The sequence below is a fragment of the Stegodyphus dumicola genome, chromosome 1 (genome assembly GCF_044657685.1).
Source record: "Stegodyphus dumicola isolate Sdum_Otavi_A_Nest chromosome 1, ASM4465768v1".
Classification (NCBI taxonomy): Eukaryota; Metazoa; Arthropoda; class Arachnida; order Araneae; family Eresidae; genus Stegodyphus; species Stegodyphus dumicola.
This window is the reverse complement of record NC_140768.1, coordinates 7,971,166-7,985,724: the sequence shown is the minus strand read 5'-3', so window position 1 is coordinate 7,985,724 and position 14,559 is coordinate 7,971,166. Positions and strand designations below refer to the sequence as shown.

Sequence of the window (14,559 nt, the reverse complement as noted above, 5' to 3'; positions counted from 1 at the left end):
GCATTTTGTATAAAGTAAAATTTATTGATAAAAAGTAGAAATACTCTTCTTAACAGGTATAGAACGATAAAAACAGATAACATTGTCAATTTTTTAACATAATTACAAAAGGCAAAGACATTTTATTCTACAAGAAATATCTACAGTGATAAATAAACAGATACAATGGCAATAAAAGGGCTTGAGTAGAAATGTCCGCATTAAAAACAATGCCAGTCACTACGTAACTTGATAGATGAAGTCATGAGCAAATGGTAAATATTACATGCTAAATTATGTCAAAAATTACAGTTTGTTAATGATATTTTAAAATTGTCAGAAGGAAGATGCATCAAAACACAAAGCACAGGATTCACAAATGAAGCACGGCTTAATGATTTCTTTCAGATGTTTTCATCTACAGTCGGAAGCCAAAAAGCCTAAAAAAAAGCATTTTTAAATGTAAAAACAATATTTTTATAATGTGTAATGAACATGCATGCAGTAGATATAAAATTAATTTAGAAATATGTATTTCATAGCAATAAAAAGCATCCTTGTATAATGAAATGGACACAGCCAGTATTGGGTTTCAATCAATTACAATACTTCTGCATATGTTCTGCTTTTTTCTAGTTTGGTTATTCTTGAATGCTGTGTAAATTTATAATGCCATTACACAGATTCATCAGTAACATTCTCCAAACGGCAGTTACAGGACTTCAACAATGTAACTCAACAAGAGATTATGTCTGTCTACAGAATTAAAGAGAAAGTATTAGTACCAAAAACAAAGCAATTTACAAAACTTACATTGAAAGAAATGTTTAATAAGGTAAACAAATAAATATTAAGTTTTTTTTTTTTTTTTTTTTTTTTTTGTAAATTTTGACACCCTTTAGATTATTTCATAAATTACGGTTTCATATTTTTAATTTTATAATTTCTACATGTCATCTTACTAGATTTAAACTGATGATCTAATATCCAGAAAAATCCCAAATCCGGAATCACCGAAGTCCCGATGAGTCCGGATTTTGGCACAAACTCGACGAGTTCGGATTTCGGACTTTGTACTGTAGAGTGAAACGCATTTAAAACTAAATGCTTAAGACAAAATATTGGTTAACATGAAATAATACAATGGTCCAGACAAACTACTATGTATTTTCATGCATTTTGTTTCTTTTAACATGAAATAAAAATTGCTTAACATGAAAAAATATCCTTTCTGGGAATGAATAAAATGCAGAAAACACCGGCCTCGTAGGCGAGATTTAAGCGGGACATGAAATGAAAGAAAAGCTAACTTGGCCTTGAAATATCCTCGGAATGGCCTGTGACACGTGCCAGTTTTGTTAACCTAAGCTACTTTCACCTTATACACCTACAAACGCCACACAAACATCTCATCCCTCATCAGTTGGCTTTGGAATTCGGTGACAAGTACATCACAGTGTGAGCAAAAATCAGTGAGTTGTTGTTGCACTCTGCATGGAATTCAGTGACTCTAAGGATGAGTGAAAATTATTTTCGTCATGCATGATTCTAAAAAATATCAGATTCTTTGGTGCCAAAAGAAGTGAAGGAGGAGGATATTGAAACTGAGCTGACACTTAATGAAATGTTTGAGAAAGTTTCTGTATTAATTTCTACTGCATTATTGGAAGAATTCACTGCAGTAGTTGATGATAATGTGTGTACAGCCCCAATTATGGCAGACAAAGATATTTTGGAGTTTGTTCAAAACTCAACATATCATTAATGATTCCGAATGAAATGAATAATGCAGCTCCTGTTCCGAATGAGGAACATCATAAAAAGTATGTGCAGTTATTTAGATGCACATTCCAATGTGAAATGAATAACAAAATGGATGATATCGAATAATTTTAAGACACAATAACACGCCGAATAATAATTTTGTAAATATAACGCTGATTTTTGTTTGACTTCTGATTTAGTATCGAACAATTTGTTAAAAATTTGATGCTAAAAAAGACAATGCAAAGAAAAATTATCATTTTCCAAAAACCCAATAAATGTTTTGTTTTCAAAAAACTTTAAAAATTTTGTATTATATTTCATCAAGTTCTTGTGGATGTTTTTGTTTCATTGATTTTTATTAAATACATGCATATATACATATCTATGTAAGTAAAATGTACTCTAATAAACCTAATTTTGTTGAAAATATGTTTTTTTACCCCCAATATCCTTTAACACGAAAAAAATATTTCGGTCCCCTCAGTTTTGTGTTAAACGATTTTACAATTTTCACTGTATAAATAAATAAATAAATAAATAAAAACCTCTTCTTAGCTCACCTGAACTAAACTTATGACACGGAATGACAACATTCACTATTTACCTGGTAAAAAATTATCGAGGCTTTTTTTTTAATTAATATATATAGGTTATAGTGCACATTATTTTTTGATCTAGTTATTATTTGATTTGTACTAATTTGATACCTATTTCTTGCTACAGCTAAAATCTTGTCATCATTGTCTTCAGATTTGCTTCCATCACTCAAGAGATCATCACTTTCATCACTGAAACTTTCTGATAAATTGGTATATTCAAAATCATCAGAGTCGCTCATTATCAGATAACTTTTTCTAAACAAGTTACAAAAACACTTAGTAAAAATTAACTTACTGTTAACTGTTTACTTTTATGATAATTAATGCAATAAAAATGGATATATTACCTTAAATTAGTTCCATATACCTTATTGTGGCTGAATTTTAATATGAAAGGAACTACTTTTCATTAGTTTATTTCATAAAGTGATAATTCTGCCATTTCTCTGCTAAAAATTCTACATTATTTCTAAATTTTTATCTGTCGGTCAAAAAGACAATTTTTTTTTCTTCTTTTCTTTTTAAAAGATTTTAATTCACTTAAAGTTAAGCAGGCTTGTTCCATAACAATATATAAAAGTAATGAATGTAGAGCTCTTACACCAACGTGAATATAATAATTAATCGCATTCATTAAAATGGAATGGAAGAAATATTACGGAGATTTCTGATGCTATAAAAGCACAGAGGCACTGAAACATTTGTAATAAGTTTGATGATAATTATATTAAGAGAACGGTTACACAAATAAAAAATATGTGAGACGGTAAAAATAGAAAATAGTATAATTACCATATTTGTGCATGCAGATGCGAGCATCATATACTTGGGATTGAACTGGACACACTGAACAGGACCAGTATGATCACAAGATAATTCAGCAGTTTTTATACCAGTTTCTGCACTCCAAACGTGAACTCGGCCATCAGTAGAACCTTATATAACAAAAATGTTTTCTAAATATTTAATATAAAACTAGTATTTATAGATATATTGAAATATAAAAATATTTATCAATTATATATTTTCATAAGGACTACTAAAATATTAATTTACAATGTTAATGAAAAGGAGATAAAAGCATACTAAAGATGAATTCAGTAATATACTTAGTATATATAATAAATTTGGGACTTAAATATTTTATCGTAGAAAATTGGCAAAAATCCCACCAAAACTTAGCCAACTATTTTGGTGTAGGTGTGAAAGAACAAACTACTCTTAATCTAGTTACATAATCACAAATCACTTTTTATTTTACAGCACAGTCAACAGATAGGAGTTATGAGAATGGTATACAAAACCTTAAATCAATATGAGCTTTGTGATTATCTAACAAACAAATTCCTTACAAATAGCAATAATCATTTTGATGGAATTTTAAGACAATCCCCCCCCCCAAAAAAAAAAAACTTTTATGAATTGGATGCCACATAAATCCACTTCACGATTCTGCAGTATATAATTTTCCTTGAACTCCAAGTTTTGAGTACATGCACTAATAACCAAGCCTGTAACTCTGCAAATTCTCCACTGCTTATTATTCTGCAGCAGGAAAGTCACAAATTTTAATCATATTTTTCAAAATGACAGAGAAAAACAGAGAAAGAGCACTTGACTTCATCATTCTTTACAAAAACTAAGCTAGCTTATTGAGAATTAATGAGATTTACAAATATCCAAAGGAAAGATCTTGTGATGTGTGGTGATATCACACATATTCATTACTGGCATTAAATGCCAGTTTGGCAACACTGTGGAAAATAGCCAACAGCAAAAAGCTTAAGTACTGAAAATTTAGGCATATATGCAAACATGAAATAATATGAAAAATGTTACAAATTTCAACTTGATTACAGAAAATACAAAGCAGATATAGAAAATTCTTAAATATAATTTCTGCCATATAATAAAAACTGGTCTTTCTAATTTGCATACATTTTTCAAGTATTTATACAGACTACTTGCTATGACTTCAAAAAGTGTTTCATCTATATGTGTGTATCCCAAAATTCTGATTAATATAAAAATTCTGAGACTTTCCTTTTAATTATCAATATTTTTAAATGTTAATCTGTACAAGATCATATATATATATACATGATTAGGCATGATCGCATACCTATTTAATAGAAATCGATAGACATCATCTTAATTAGAAATAAATCACATAAATAATTAAATATAAATCAACTAAAAATTTAAAAAAAAAAAAACTTATTTCTTACCACTGAATACAAACTGAGAGTCTGGGCTGAATGATGCTTCTAATGGCATACCCTTATTATTTATGTGACTCTAGAGTTAAAAAAATATATATATATTAACAATAAAATCATCCAACTACGTTTTTTACATATAATTAAATATGCATTATCTTTTGAGCTCAGATATAAATACAGCTGTTACACTCCCATTAATAATGATGGTTCAAAAAAATCTAATCATGTTATTTCTTTGTGATGAGAAACCATACGGAGGAAAGACTGTTGCATAAGGCAATGGTCACTTCAGAATTAAACTTCTGTGCATTATACTCTTTCATACATGCTGAAGTTACACCAAAACAGTTTTATCATTTATAGTGATGTGTATGCTGCGCTAAAAGCTCTAGAAGCATTTTCTGATACCTGGAATTCTGTAATTGTTGAAATTCTTAGAATGCATTTGAATTTAATTGCCTATGAGTGTTGGTTTCCTTACAACTGGGTTCTCAGGCCCATAGGGACGGGGAAAAAATGAGCTGGCAGATATCACAACTGATGCTGCGGAATTCACCACTCAGCTCATCCCTTTTAGAGATATCAACATGATCATCAAGAGTAAAATCATAAATAAATAGCATCTATTACCAGATATTTAGGAGAATAAATAACAAGCATCAAACCTAGAACAGAATATTGGAAGGCTACTAAAAAATCAGAGGCAGAAGGTTCTTTTAACTTGTCTTAGAATTGGTCAATCTTGACTTACATAACTTGACACTAAATTATCTTCTAAAACCTGAGAGTAAACTTGTTTGCTGAAACTAAAATGCTGTTCTAGCAATGTGTCACATTTTAACAGCATCCAATTTCATAGACTTTCATATTAAGTGTTTCAATGGTTCCCACTTTATTCTTGATCATTTAACTGGGAATGAAATTAATTTTAATATATTTCAATATTTAAAAGAAACATGTCTTTATTACTTAGTCTAATTCAGTTTTAACACAATTCTTAACATTCTTCATTTATACAGCTTTTACATGACTTTATAAATGCAATTTGCATGTGAATTTCAGGCATCTTTTGATCACATTAAGCCCTATTCATTATTAAGTAATATTAGTTTGTTTTATAACTTTTTTCTGATTCATTTTATGACAAAATCATTAATTAATTGTCCTCAGTGTATTATTTCAGTTGATTTTAGTACTTTATTCTAATGTTTAAGATATAGTATCATCATATGTATATGTATAGTATCATATGTATATGCATAGTATCATCATATGTATGGCACTCCCTGACTTTTCACATTATGCATAAAAAAAAGCATCAATCCCCATGTATGTATTATTGTCCAGAAGGGGCTAATATATGACACATTAATTTTTTACAGAGAAATTTGAAGTTCAGAAAAATATTTTAATACCATAAGAATTACATCTTAAATCAGATTTATACCATAAAATATTTTAATACCATAAGAATCATCTTAATCAGATTAATCCAGCACATAATACAGCAAAATAATATATAATATACTGTAAGAGTAAAAAAACACTGTAAGAGTTTCTAATCACCTGTAACAAATTTACTGATAAAGTTTCAAAATTTCAAGAAATCTCCAAAACAGCAGTGCATCATCAAATATAGTTTGATTTGAATACTTTCAATTTATTATTCACTTTGATTTAGCAGTTATCATTATTTAACATGCATACTTCTAAATCAGCTAAAGTAATTGCTGTTTTCTGCACATTGACCCCCCCCTCCCCAGTAATTTGTAAAGTAAAAAATGTCTTTCTTTTTTTTAATTAATCAAAATAATTTACAGCAAACCAGAAGAACTAAGTTTAATAAGTATGTTACACAAACAAATTTTGTATAAACTATCAGAAAAAGGTTAAAATAACCCCTAAGATAATTTCACATTCTATATATTTCTTACCGTGAAAGCTCGTAATGGTGTTCCCTGAAAAGCATCTATAAGATGGATTACTTGACCATTGGTAGAAATAAGGATTGTCTTCCCATCTGGGCTGAACTTAAGACCAGTCCAATCACATTCTTTATCCTGAGGAAGCTTGAATGTATTGAATGGACCCTGCAGAAAATTTTAAGCATTTGGTTAGATTTACATTAACTTATATACACAAATTTCTGTTAAACAATATGCACAAATATGAATTATATAATTAAACTCTTAAACTGAAGATAACATAAATTTAAAAAAATTTGATGTGGACACCACATGACTACCTTATGTGGTCTATTACACTATACACGTTTTTCACTGGATTTTATTTAAGCTTATTTCCTTGAATTTTATTATAGTTTTTATTCAATCAAATGAGTTCCTAATTCACTGCAAGGCAAAACTACATAAAAACTCAAAAAATGGTAAAATACAGAAAAACCTAAAACAACCAAACACTTAAAAAAAAATTTTTTTTCCATTAAAATTAGAATTTCTAGCAAATTAGAACAAGCAATTTGTCCAATGGTTGCAGAAATGGTTTTAGTTGCACAAAAATTTAGCTTTTAGTCCCACTGAGCAAAATACACTGAAGTTGGTGCACAAAGTGACTTAATTCAGTATATTACTAAGAGTTAACAAACAGCAGCCATGTTAGGCCTAGCACAATTTTTAAACTGTAGATAATTCTACAACTACTGCGTGCAGATTAAATAAATTAAAAAAAAAGTAAGAACAAAATAAATCAATAAATGTAAAGCAAAAAATGCACAATTTGCTGACATATAAGAGAAAAAAAAAATTTCACCAAGTTGGCTATATATATATATGAATTGTGTGGTCAATTGCAATAAAAGAGGGAGATGCACAACTAGTTATTATAACACTTTCACACACAAAATTTCAATTTCCTACTGCTAATCACTTTTGAGTTACGCGCGATACATACATATGTATAAACATCACAAAAATAATCCCTCCTGAATCCATTTTACTTTTATCTATGCTTTGGAAAAAAGAGTCCTTTATTCTGCCCATACGTACAGAAGCCATGCAAAATAATAATAATAAAAACAATTGTTCAAATGGATTCAAGAGCAGTCAAAACAGGAATTTTCCTTGAACTAAGATATCCAAAATTTTTCATTATTAGAATACTTTACAAGTTGTACATTACACAACAAATATGATGAAATAAACTAAATACATAATTACCTTATCAAACGACTTTAGGTCATATAATTTAACCAATTCTGAATTTAAACCAACAGCAAAGATGAGACCTTCAGGATCAAAATTTACAACAGATCTACTGCCAGATAAATGCATCACCCCCTGAAAGAAAGAAAGAATTTTTTTTTTTTCATATTTTCATTCAGTAATACATGTGACAAAGTGGTAACAAAAAAAAAAAAAAAGAGACTATACTTTCAAGCATATGATGGGAGCTCTAAATGAAAATAAAATAATTTCTGCATAACTAACCAAATTACTGAAACGGAATAAATCAAAAGTAAAATCAGTAGTGGCTAATGTTAACTTTTAACAAAAGCTCAAAATTCACATTAAATTCAAAAACTTATCTCGACGATACAGAAGCCAGTGGACTTGTATCTTCATGAATATAACTCATATTAGAATAATCCTGAATATAACTTCTCATTACTATACCATTCTTGAATATATCTTATTATATTTTCAAAACAACAGTTTAAATTTAGGTTAAAATAACATGCCGAACAATGATTTATTTTAGAAGTCAAACAACAAAAATCACCATTATATCTGCAAATTTTCCAGGACTAGTTTCAATGGTATTACTATCGAATCATCTTCCTCAGCTGCCAAAATGCAAATGAACAAGATAAGATACGATAAGAGTGGCTGGATACGAGTTAAGCTACTGGTGACACCTATTGATGAAACAAGAAAACTAAAACATGATTTCCTGAAGGCTGAAGATAAAGATGAATTGCAGTTAAGGCCGTTAACTAGAACAGAAAGATTTTTTTGAATGTGAAATGCCTCTAGAAAATCTTCACCAATGGAAAATGTTTTATGAATAATTTTGGCTGCAGAAAAATGGAACGTGTGATTTTCAGAACAACAGTGCTGGGCAACAGAGGACTTCTCTGTTTCGTTTTTCTTAACACATGAATCATGTTCTTTAACGTGAAAATTTTAGGCTCCTTTAGTTTGACCAATGTAAATTAAACTACACTGGCAAGGAACCCTGTAAATACCACTGGAATTCATATCTGGAATGGGGTCCTTAAGTATGGAACTAGAAATTTTATTAATAGGAGAAAAAATAAAGTTAAATTTCTGTAAAATATGTGCAACTTTATAGCTAGTCAATGGAAAAGAAAGGAATGACAACAGAATTCTTACAATCTCCTAAAATGAGAGTGGGCCTTTTGATGTATTTTTTAACTGCTTGGTTAATAATGGTGGGTTGAAAAGCCCCTGCCAATAGCAACTGCTAATACATATTATTAATAAATATTATTATATATAATTAAATAATTTAGTTCTTGATCAAGAGCCAATTTGGAGAAGCAAACTTGAAGTGCACATAAAACAAAGGAATCAAATGAAGCTAACTTCTGCTTAGTTAAATAACATGATTTGAAAGTGTGGTGGAAGCCGACACTAGTCCTGCAAAATTTTAAAATATTACGCTGATTCTTGCTGTTTGACTTATCCAATAACCCTTGGCAAGTTCACATGGGAGATTCATTTCTTTACTGAACTTATTTGTTGGAATGCCATTTAAATTCTTTGGTTCTGGTTTTCTGAATTTTTCACTTTTATAAAAATAACAACTTTTAAAGTAAGTCTTATCTTTAGGGAAGAGAAAGTAGTCACGATTCAAGGGAATAGTTGAAAATTGTGATGCTTTTCTTTGTTAGAAACTGCTAGGCAAGAACATAATTATACGACTGCACAATATTGTGCAGCAGAAACCAATTATGACTGAGCTTTTTTATGCCTAACTCACTGAATTCTCTTCATATGTCTATATATTTTTCCCTAATCAAAGAAGGAAGGGAAAAAACAGTGCTTATTTGATATCTCTATAGCCTGATGAGTATACTCCAGCTAAAGCTTTATTTTGAAAACAATAAAACAGAGTACAGTCAAAAGTCGTTAATTCAGACACCCATAATCCGGACCTCAAAGCTAAAAACTTTCTGCGCATGCGTCGCGTTCACGCATGCGCACAGGCGTTTACGAGAGCGCATAAGACCCTTACAGCTGCGAATATGTTTGTGCGCATGCGCGTTCAATGTGTAACGGAGTTATACGCTAAGCTAAAGTTATCTAATTCAGTTAATGTTGCAGATTGCGTTGTTCCTTAATCTTCGAATTGGATCCGGCTTATTATTTTTTGCACACTGTTAGAGCAATTTTATAAAAGTAAGCTTGAACTTTCGATTATGTCAAATAGAATTTCTGATATATATATACTACAAAGCGAAAGTATGTTTTGAAATCCGAAATCTGTTTATCAATTTCACGCTGCTCTGCGGCAGGGGGGGGGCAGAAACGTCATTATTAAATTATGATAGATTAGAAAGATTATGTCAAATAGAATTTCCGATATATATTTACTAATATGTAATTTGTATCTACAAAGCGAAAGTATGTTTTGAAATCCGAAATCTGTTTATCAATTTCACCCTGCCGATTGGAAGTTGATCTGTCAGCACTATCCTTATCTTCAGAGCAGATGTTTTTATTTTATTTGGTTTATAATTCGGTACTAAGTGTAGTATTTCATCTCGGTCTTTGATATGATTTAAATCAAGTTCCTGTCATTATAATTCGCTTCGGATAGTGAAGAAAGTGACCCAGAGGTTATTGAAAACGAAAACATTTCGATCGATTGACAAATTAGTCGGTATTCTCAACACAGCAATTATAGGACTTGAACAGCAGAACTTTGTAACTAAACAAGAAATTATGTCTGTTTAATAGAATTAAAGAGAAAGTATTATCACATGAAACGAAGCAACTTACATTGAAGGAAATGTTTAATAAAGTAAACAAATAAATATTAAGCTTTTTCTTTTTGTAAATTTTGATACCCTTTAGATCATAATTGTTCTTTATTTCATAAATTACGGTTTCATATTTTTAATTTTGTAATTTCTGCATGCCATCTTACCAGATTTAAACTGATGATCTATAATCCGGAATCGCCGAAGTCCCGACGAGTCCGGATTAACGACTTTTGACTGTACTACGTTTGATCTCCTGCCACAGTTTGATGGAAGATAGTATGATTAATGCCTATCATTTGGATCATTACATGCAAAAACTTCAAGCTTCATTCTATTATGCTAACAGTACATGAGTGACAGAATAATAATTTTTTTCTTTTTTCAAAATCTCCTACAACAATTTTGTAAGCAGTGTCTTTACCAATGTTAAGCTCATCAGCTATCTTTCGAAGAGGTAAGTGGCAAGTTCTCAATATCACCACCAACATTTTTGGTTCTCATCTGTTCAAACCGAAGCGCAATCACTTTTGAGTTCAGCAACGTTTTCACATCCATCACAAAATCCTTCAGATGTACGATGAAAATGTAAGATCACGTTAATGTTCATTCCCTGTATGCTTTACACATTTGAAGTATATCTCAATTGTCGTTTTTCTCTGCTTGGCAGCAAAACTTTATTGCTATTCTTTACTCGGTTTTCAAATTGGTACAACAGCAGATTTCACTTTTTCAAAGCATACAATTAAGAGCACAGACTATTCTATCCATAAATAGATGATATTTAAAAAAAGCAAGTTGAGATGTCATAATAATAAATTATGAAAACTGTTATTTGACAAATTTTCCGGAATTTGTTGTAAAAAAAAATATGCCCCAAATCTTTGTGGATGAACAATGAATTTAACCAGATATAAACTCATATTTTTTCATAAACATTTTGGAGGTGGTGGGAAGCAACAATAAACTGAAATCAACTACACAGTTATTCAATATGGCAACTCGGTGTGATCCTTAAAATTAAAAAACTAAATTTTGAGTGCTTTCTTGTGTTATAGAAATAGATTGTACCCATGTGCTGACTTATTTATTATAATAAATATGATTTAAAAGATGTAATAAACAATTATTATGTGCACCACATTGATTAATAGAATTTTATTACTATACATCAGCGCGAGATCGGTATTAGAGGAAAATTCCTTCTGCAATGCCACATTATGCAGTGGCACGTGGCATTTAAAAGTGAATCAAAATAAGTTACTAACTACTACTCATAACTAAGCCCTCTTTACTCCAATGCAAATAATGATTTTTTTTTTTTTTTTTTTTTTTTTGATAAAAGATCCGTGAAAACAAAATCTACCAAAAGTGGAACTGGGCTCTTCTTGCTGCAAGCCCTTCAATTTCCTCGGCTCTTAATAATTCTCCTAAATTAACTCAGCAAGACATATTCCAAATAACATACTTTGCAAAAATGATTAGGCATTTCAGTTAGAACCAGAAAAAATTATCCTGTTTTAAGACACATTCCCTTCAATATCTATTCCTTTAGTTTTTTTATATTTTTCTGCCAGCAAAGGGATAGATTTTGTTTCTCCTATATAGAGAGATATTCTCATCGATTTCAGCAACTTTACTGGGTCTTCCAATTGTCTTTTAACATGTTTCAACATCGACATACAGAGATCTCTTGAGCAAATCTTCCTCATCAAGTTATTTCAGTCAACGCTTCAGCTGTTATTTTATTTATTTCTAACATCACTTAACGTATATTATTTCTTAAACACAAAAAAGAGAAAATGTTAGTCAAAAAAGAAATTTTGGTACTTTTCCGTTTCGACGGCGCAAATCTCGCCAAGCAGACTTACAGCATACAGTATACACATAAAATATTCTTAGAACTAAAATTTTTTATTTTGAAGGCATTAACATATTAATACGACTTAAAATTTTGTAAAAATGCAATAAAAAAGACAATAAATTTGTAAAGACAAATTTAAGAATTTACTATGCTTTCATGGTTCAACATCCTGATTCGCCGGTTCGTATCACGTGACCCAAAGTGATCTCATCTCACGTAAACTACACTACTAAATATAATTCTCTCGGTAATTATCTGCATTAATTTCAAGTTAAATCTTTATTTGCTGTACAAGTTTAAATGCAAGAATTATTTAAATTCGTACGAATAGGTTACTCAGAAATTATGCAAAACTGCAGTGCTTTACTTCGCTAGTGCCTTCTCATTAAATTGATGAATTTAACTCTTAATTTTGCCTTTCCTATATTTTCGCCTTTGGGTGAGCGGTCTGATTGCATCCTAATTGACTTAATTATTGCAAATGGTCTTAGGGTATAAAATTTAACTATCTTTTGTAAAATTTCTATGTAATTATATGCCAGTATTGAAAGAAACAATCTGATAAGAAATGGCTGCGACTTGTTTTGAAAATGAAGCGTAAAAGGTTACCAGCGAAGACATTCCTTTTGGCATCAGTTGTACCATAATTGGCGACTTTATCGTTTGCGCCGGCAAAACGGAAAAGTACCGAAATTTTTAATCAATGAAACCAGTTTCAGTCACAGATATACTTTTATTTTTAAGCATTATTTAAGTATAAAACCCTGTGTAAGTTTGTTGGAAAACTTTATTTCTTGATTGTTCTCACAAAAACTTAAGTGAGCGGTGCAATTTTTCTTATAATTCTTTCTTGAAAGAACGCAACAGCATCATTCTCAATCAATGATCAATCGAAAACAATTAACATGATTATGTTTGAAATACAAATTTAAAACAGCAGTAGGAATAACAATATAACAAAAAAGTGTACATAAGAAGCTAATAAATAAAAGCAAAAGCACAAAAGTTTAAAAAAAAAAAAAAAAAAAAAAAGAAGGCTGTGATATTACAGCGCATTAAGGTTGTCAATGTAAGCTAATTATCATAATTATCCCAATGATGATCCCCAGATATCAATTAAGTGTGCCAGATTTATGTTTTGAAAAATAATATAATGAAAAGAAAAAAAAAAGGGGGGGGAGAAACCTACTTGACAATTTGGAGACCTTAAATCCCATATTCTGATGGTTTTGTCTAAAGAGCTGGACATGAATGTGTCATCAACGGGTGACATGCATAAAGATATAACCCTAAAAGTAAATTTCATACTTAAGTCAGTAAAATAATATACTAATTATACATACACTACTTAACAAAAACGAAACCTGCTAATCAGTCTAGAATTTCAAAAAACCATAATTAATGAACATAAAAAATAATTTAAAAGTTACGACAAAATATACATTAAAAATAAGAGTACTTATGTATCATTCACTTGCTGAAAATGTTATAGCAGTTGACTGGTGATCAGATTTTGCCCTAATTTTTAGTAGTGATTAATATAATATTCATGTTTATTTCTAATATAATAGAACTTACTCTAATAATATAAAAAGACGGTACATTTACGCATCATTTTTATAAGAAGAATAATTTTAACATTCATCTACACTCAATTTTTGCAGTTAGAACTAATGTATTGCTACAATTTCTCTTATTTCAAATGTATCATATTATAGCCTTTTTGCATAATTGCATACAATTATTCAAATGGAAAAATAATCACAGAAGCCTGTCAGAAATCGTCTGCATTATGCAATTAAAAAAGTACTTATTTTCCCAAAAACCACCAGTCAACAAAACCAATATTTTCAGGGATGGGATAATAGTATATATGCATCAAAATATTATTTCAATAAATAATATGCTGTATATTTATACATTCTTTAATAATCTGTAAATATATAGGGCTAAGTAAATGATAAGAAACAGTAAAATATGATCAGGCTACATAAAAATGCTTCTTCAGTGAATTGTATCAAAAGTAAGTGGCTTGTGAAGGAGACAAATCACTACGAAAATACCAATGTAATCAACTTGCTCAGACAGCAAGAAGCAAAACAGATATGAAATTATCAGTTATGTAATGGTACTATTTACCTAATTTAGTTACTAGGGGCATTC

General features: G+C 30.0%; 1 protein-coding gene across 1 annotated transcript; it reads right to left on the bottom strand.

Annotated features, from left to right (window-relative positions):
• Positions 1 to 3: 3 nt before the first annotated feature.
• LOC118196198 (WD repeat-containing protein 82-like) lies at positions 4 to 13,717 on the bottom strand. The gene is made up of 6 exons (XM_035367615.2): positions 13,586 to 13,717; positions 7,744 to 7,863; positions 6,502 to 6,657; positions 4,574 to 4,643; positions 3,138 to 3,280; positions 4 to 419 (listed from the first exon to the last, which is right to left on the bottom strand). Exons 1-6 carry the CDS (start codon positions 13,700 to 13,702, stop codon positions 384 to 386), a joined length of 642 nt encoding a protein of 213 aa, XP_035223506.2. The 5' UTR covers positions 13,703 to 13,717; the 3' UTR covers positions 4 to 383.
• Positions 13,718 to 14,559: the final 842 nt, after the last annotated feature.

Bases quoted from the DNA above. Each gene is read 5' to 3' on its own strand.
- LOC118196198 (XM_035367615.2), bottom strand. From the start codon at position 13,702: ATGAAATTTACTTTTAGGGTTATATCTTTATGCATGTCACCCGTTGAT. The intron at 6,658-7,743 runs GTAATTATGTAT...AATTTTCTGCAG, and splicing joins ACCTAAAGTCGTTTGATAAG to GGTCCATTCAATACATTCAA. The intron at 3,281-4,573 runs GTAAGAAATAAG...TTGTTATATAAG, and splicing joins CTCTCAGTTTGTATTCAGTG to GTTCTACTGATGGCCGAGTT.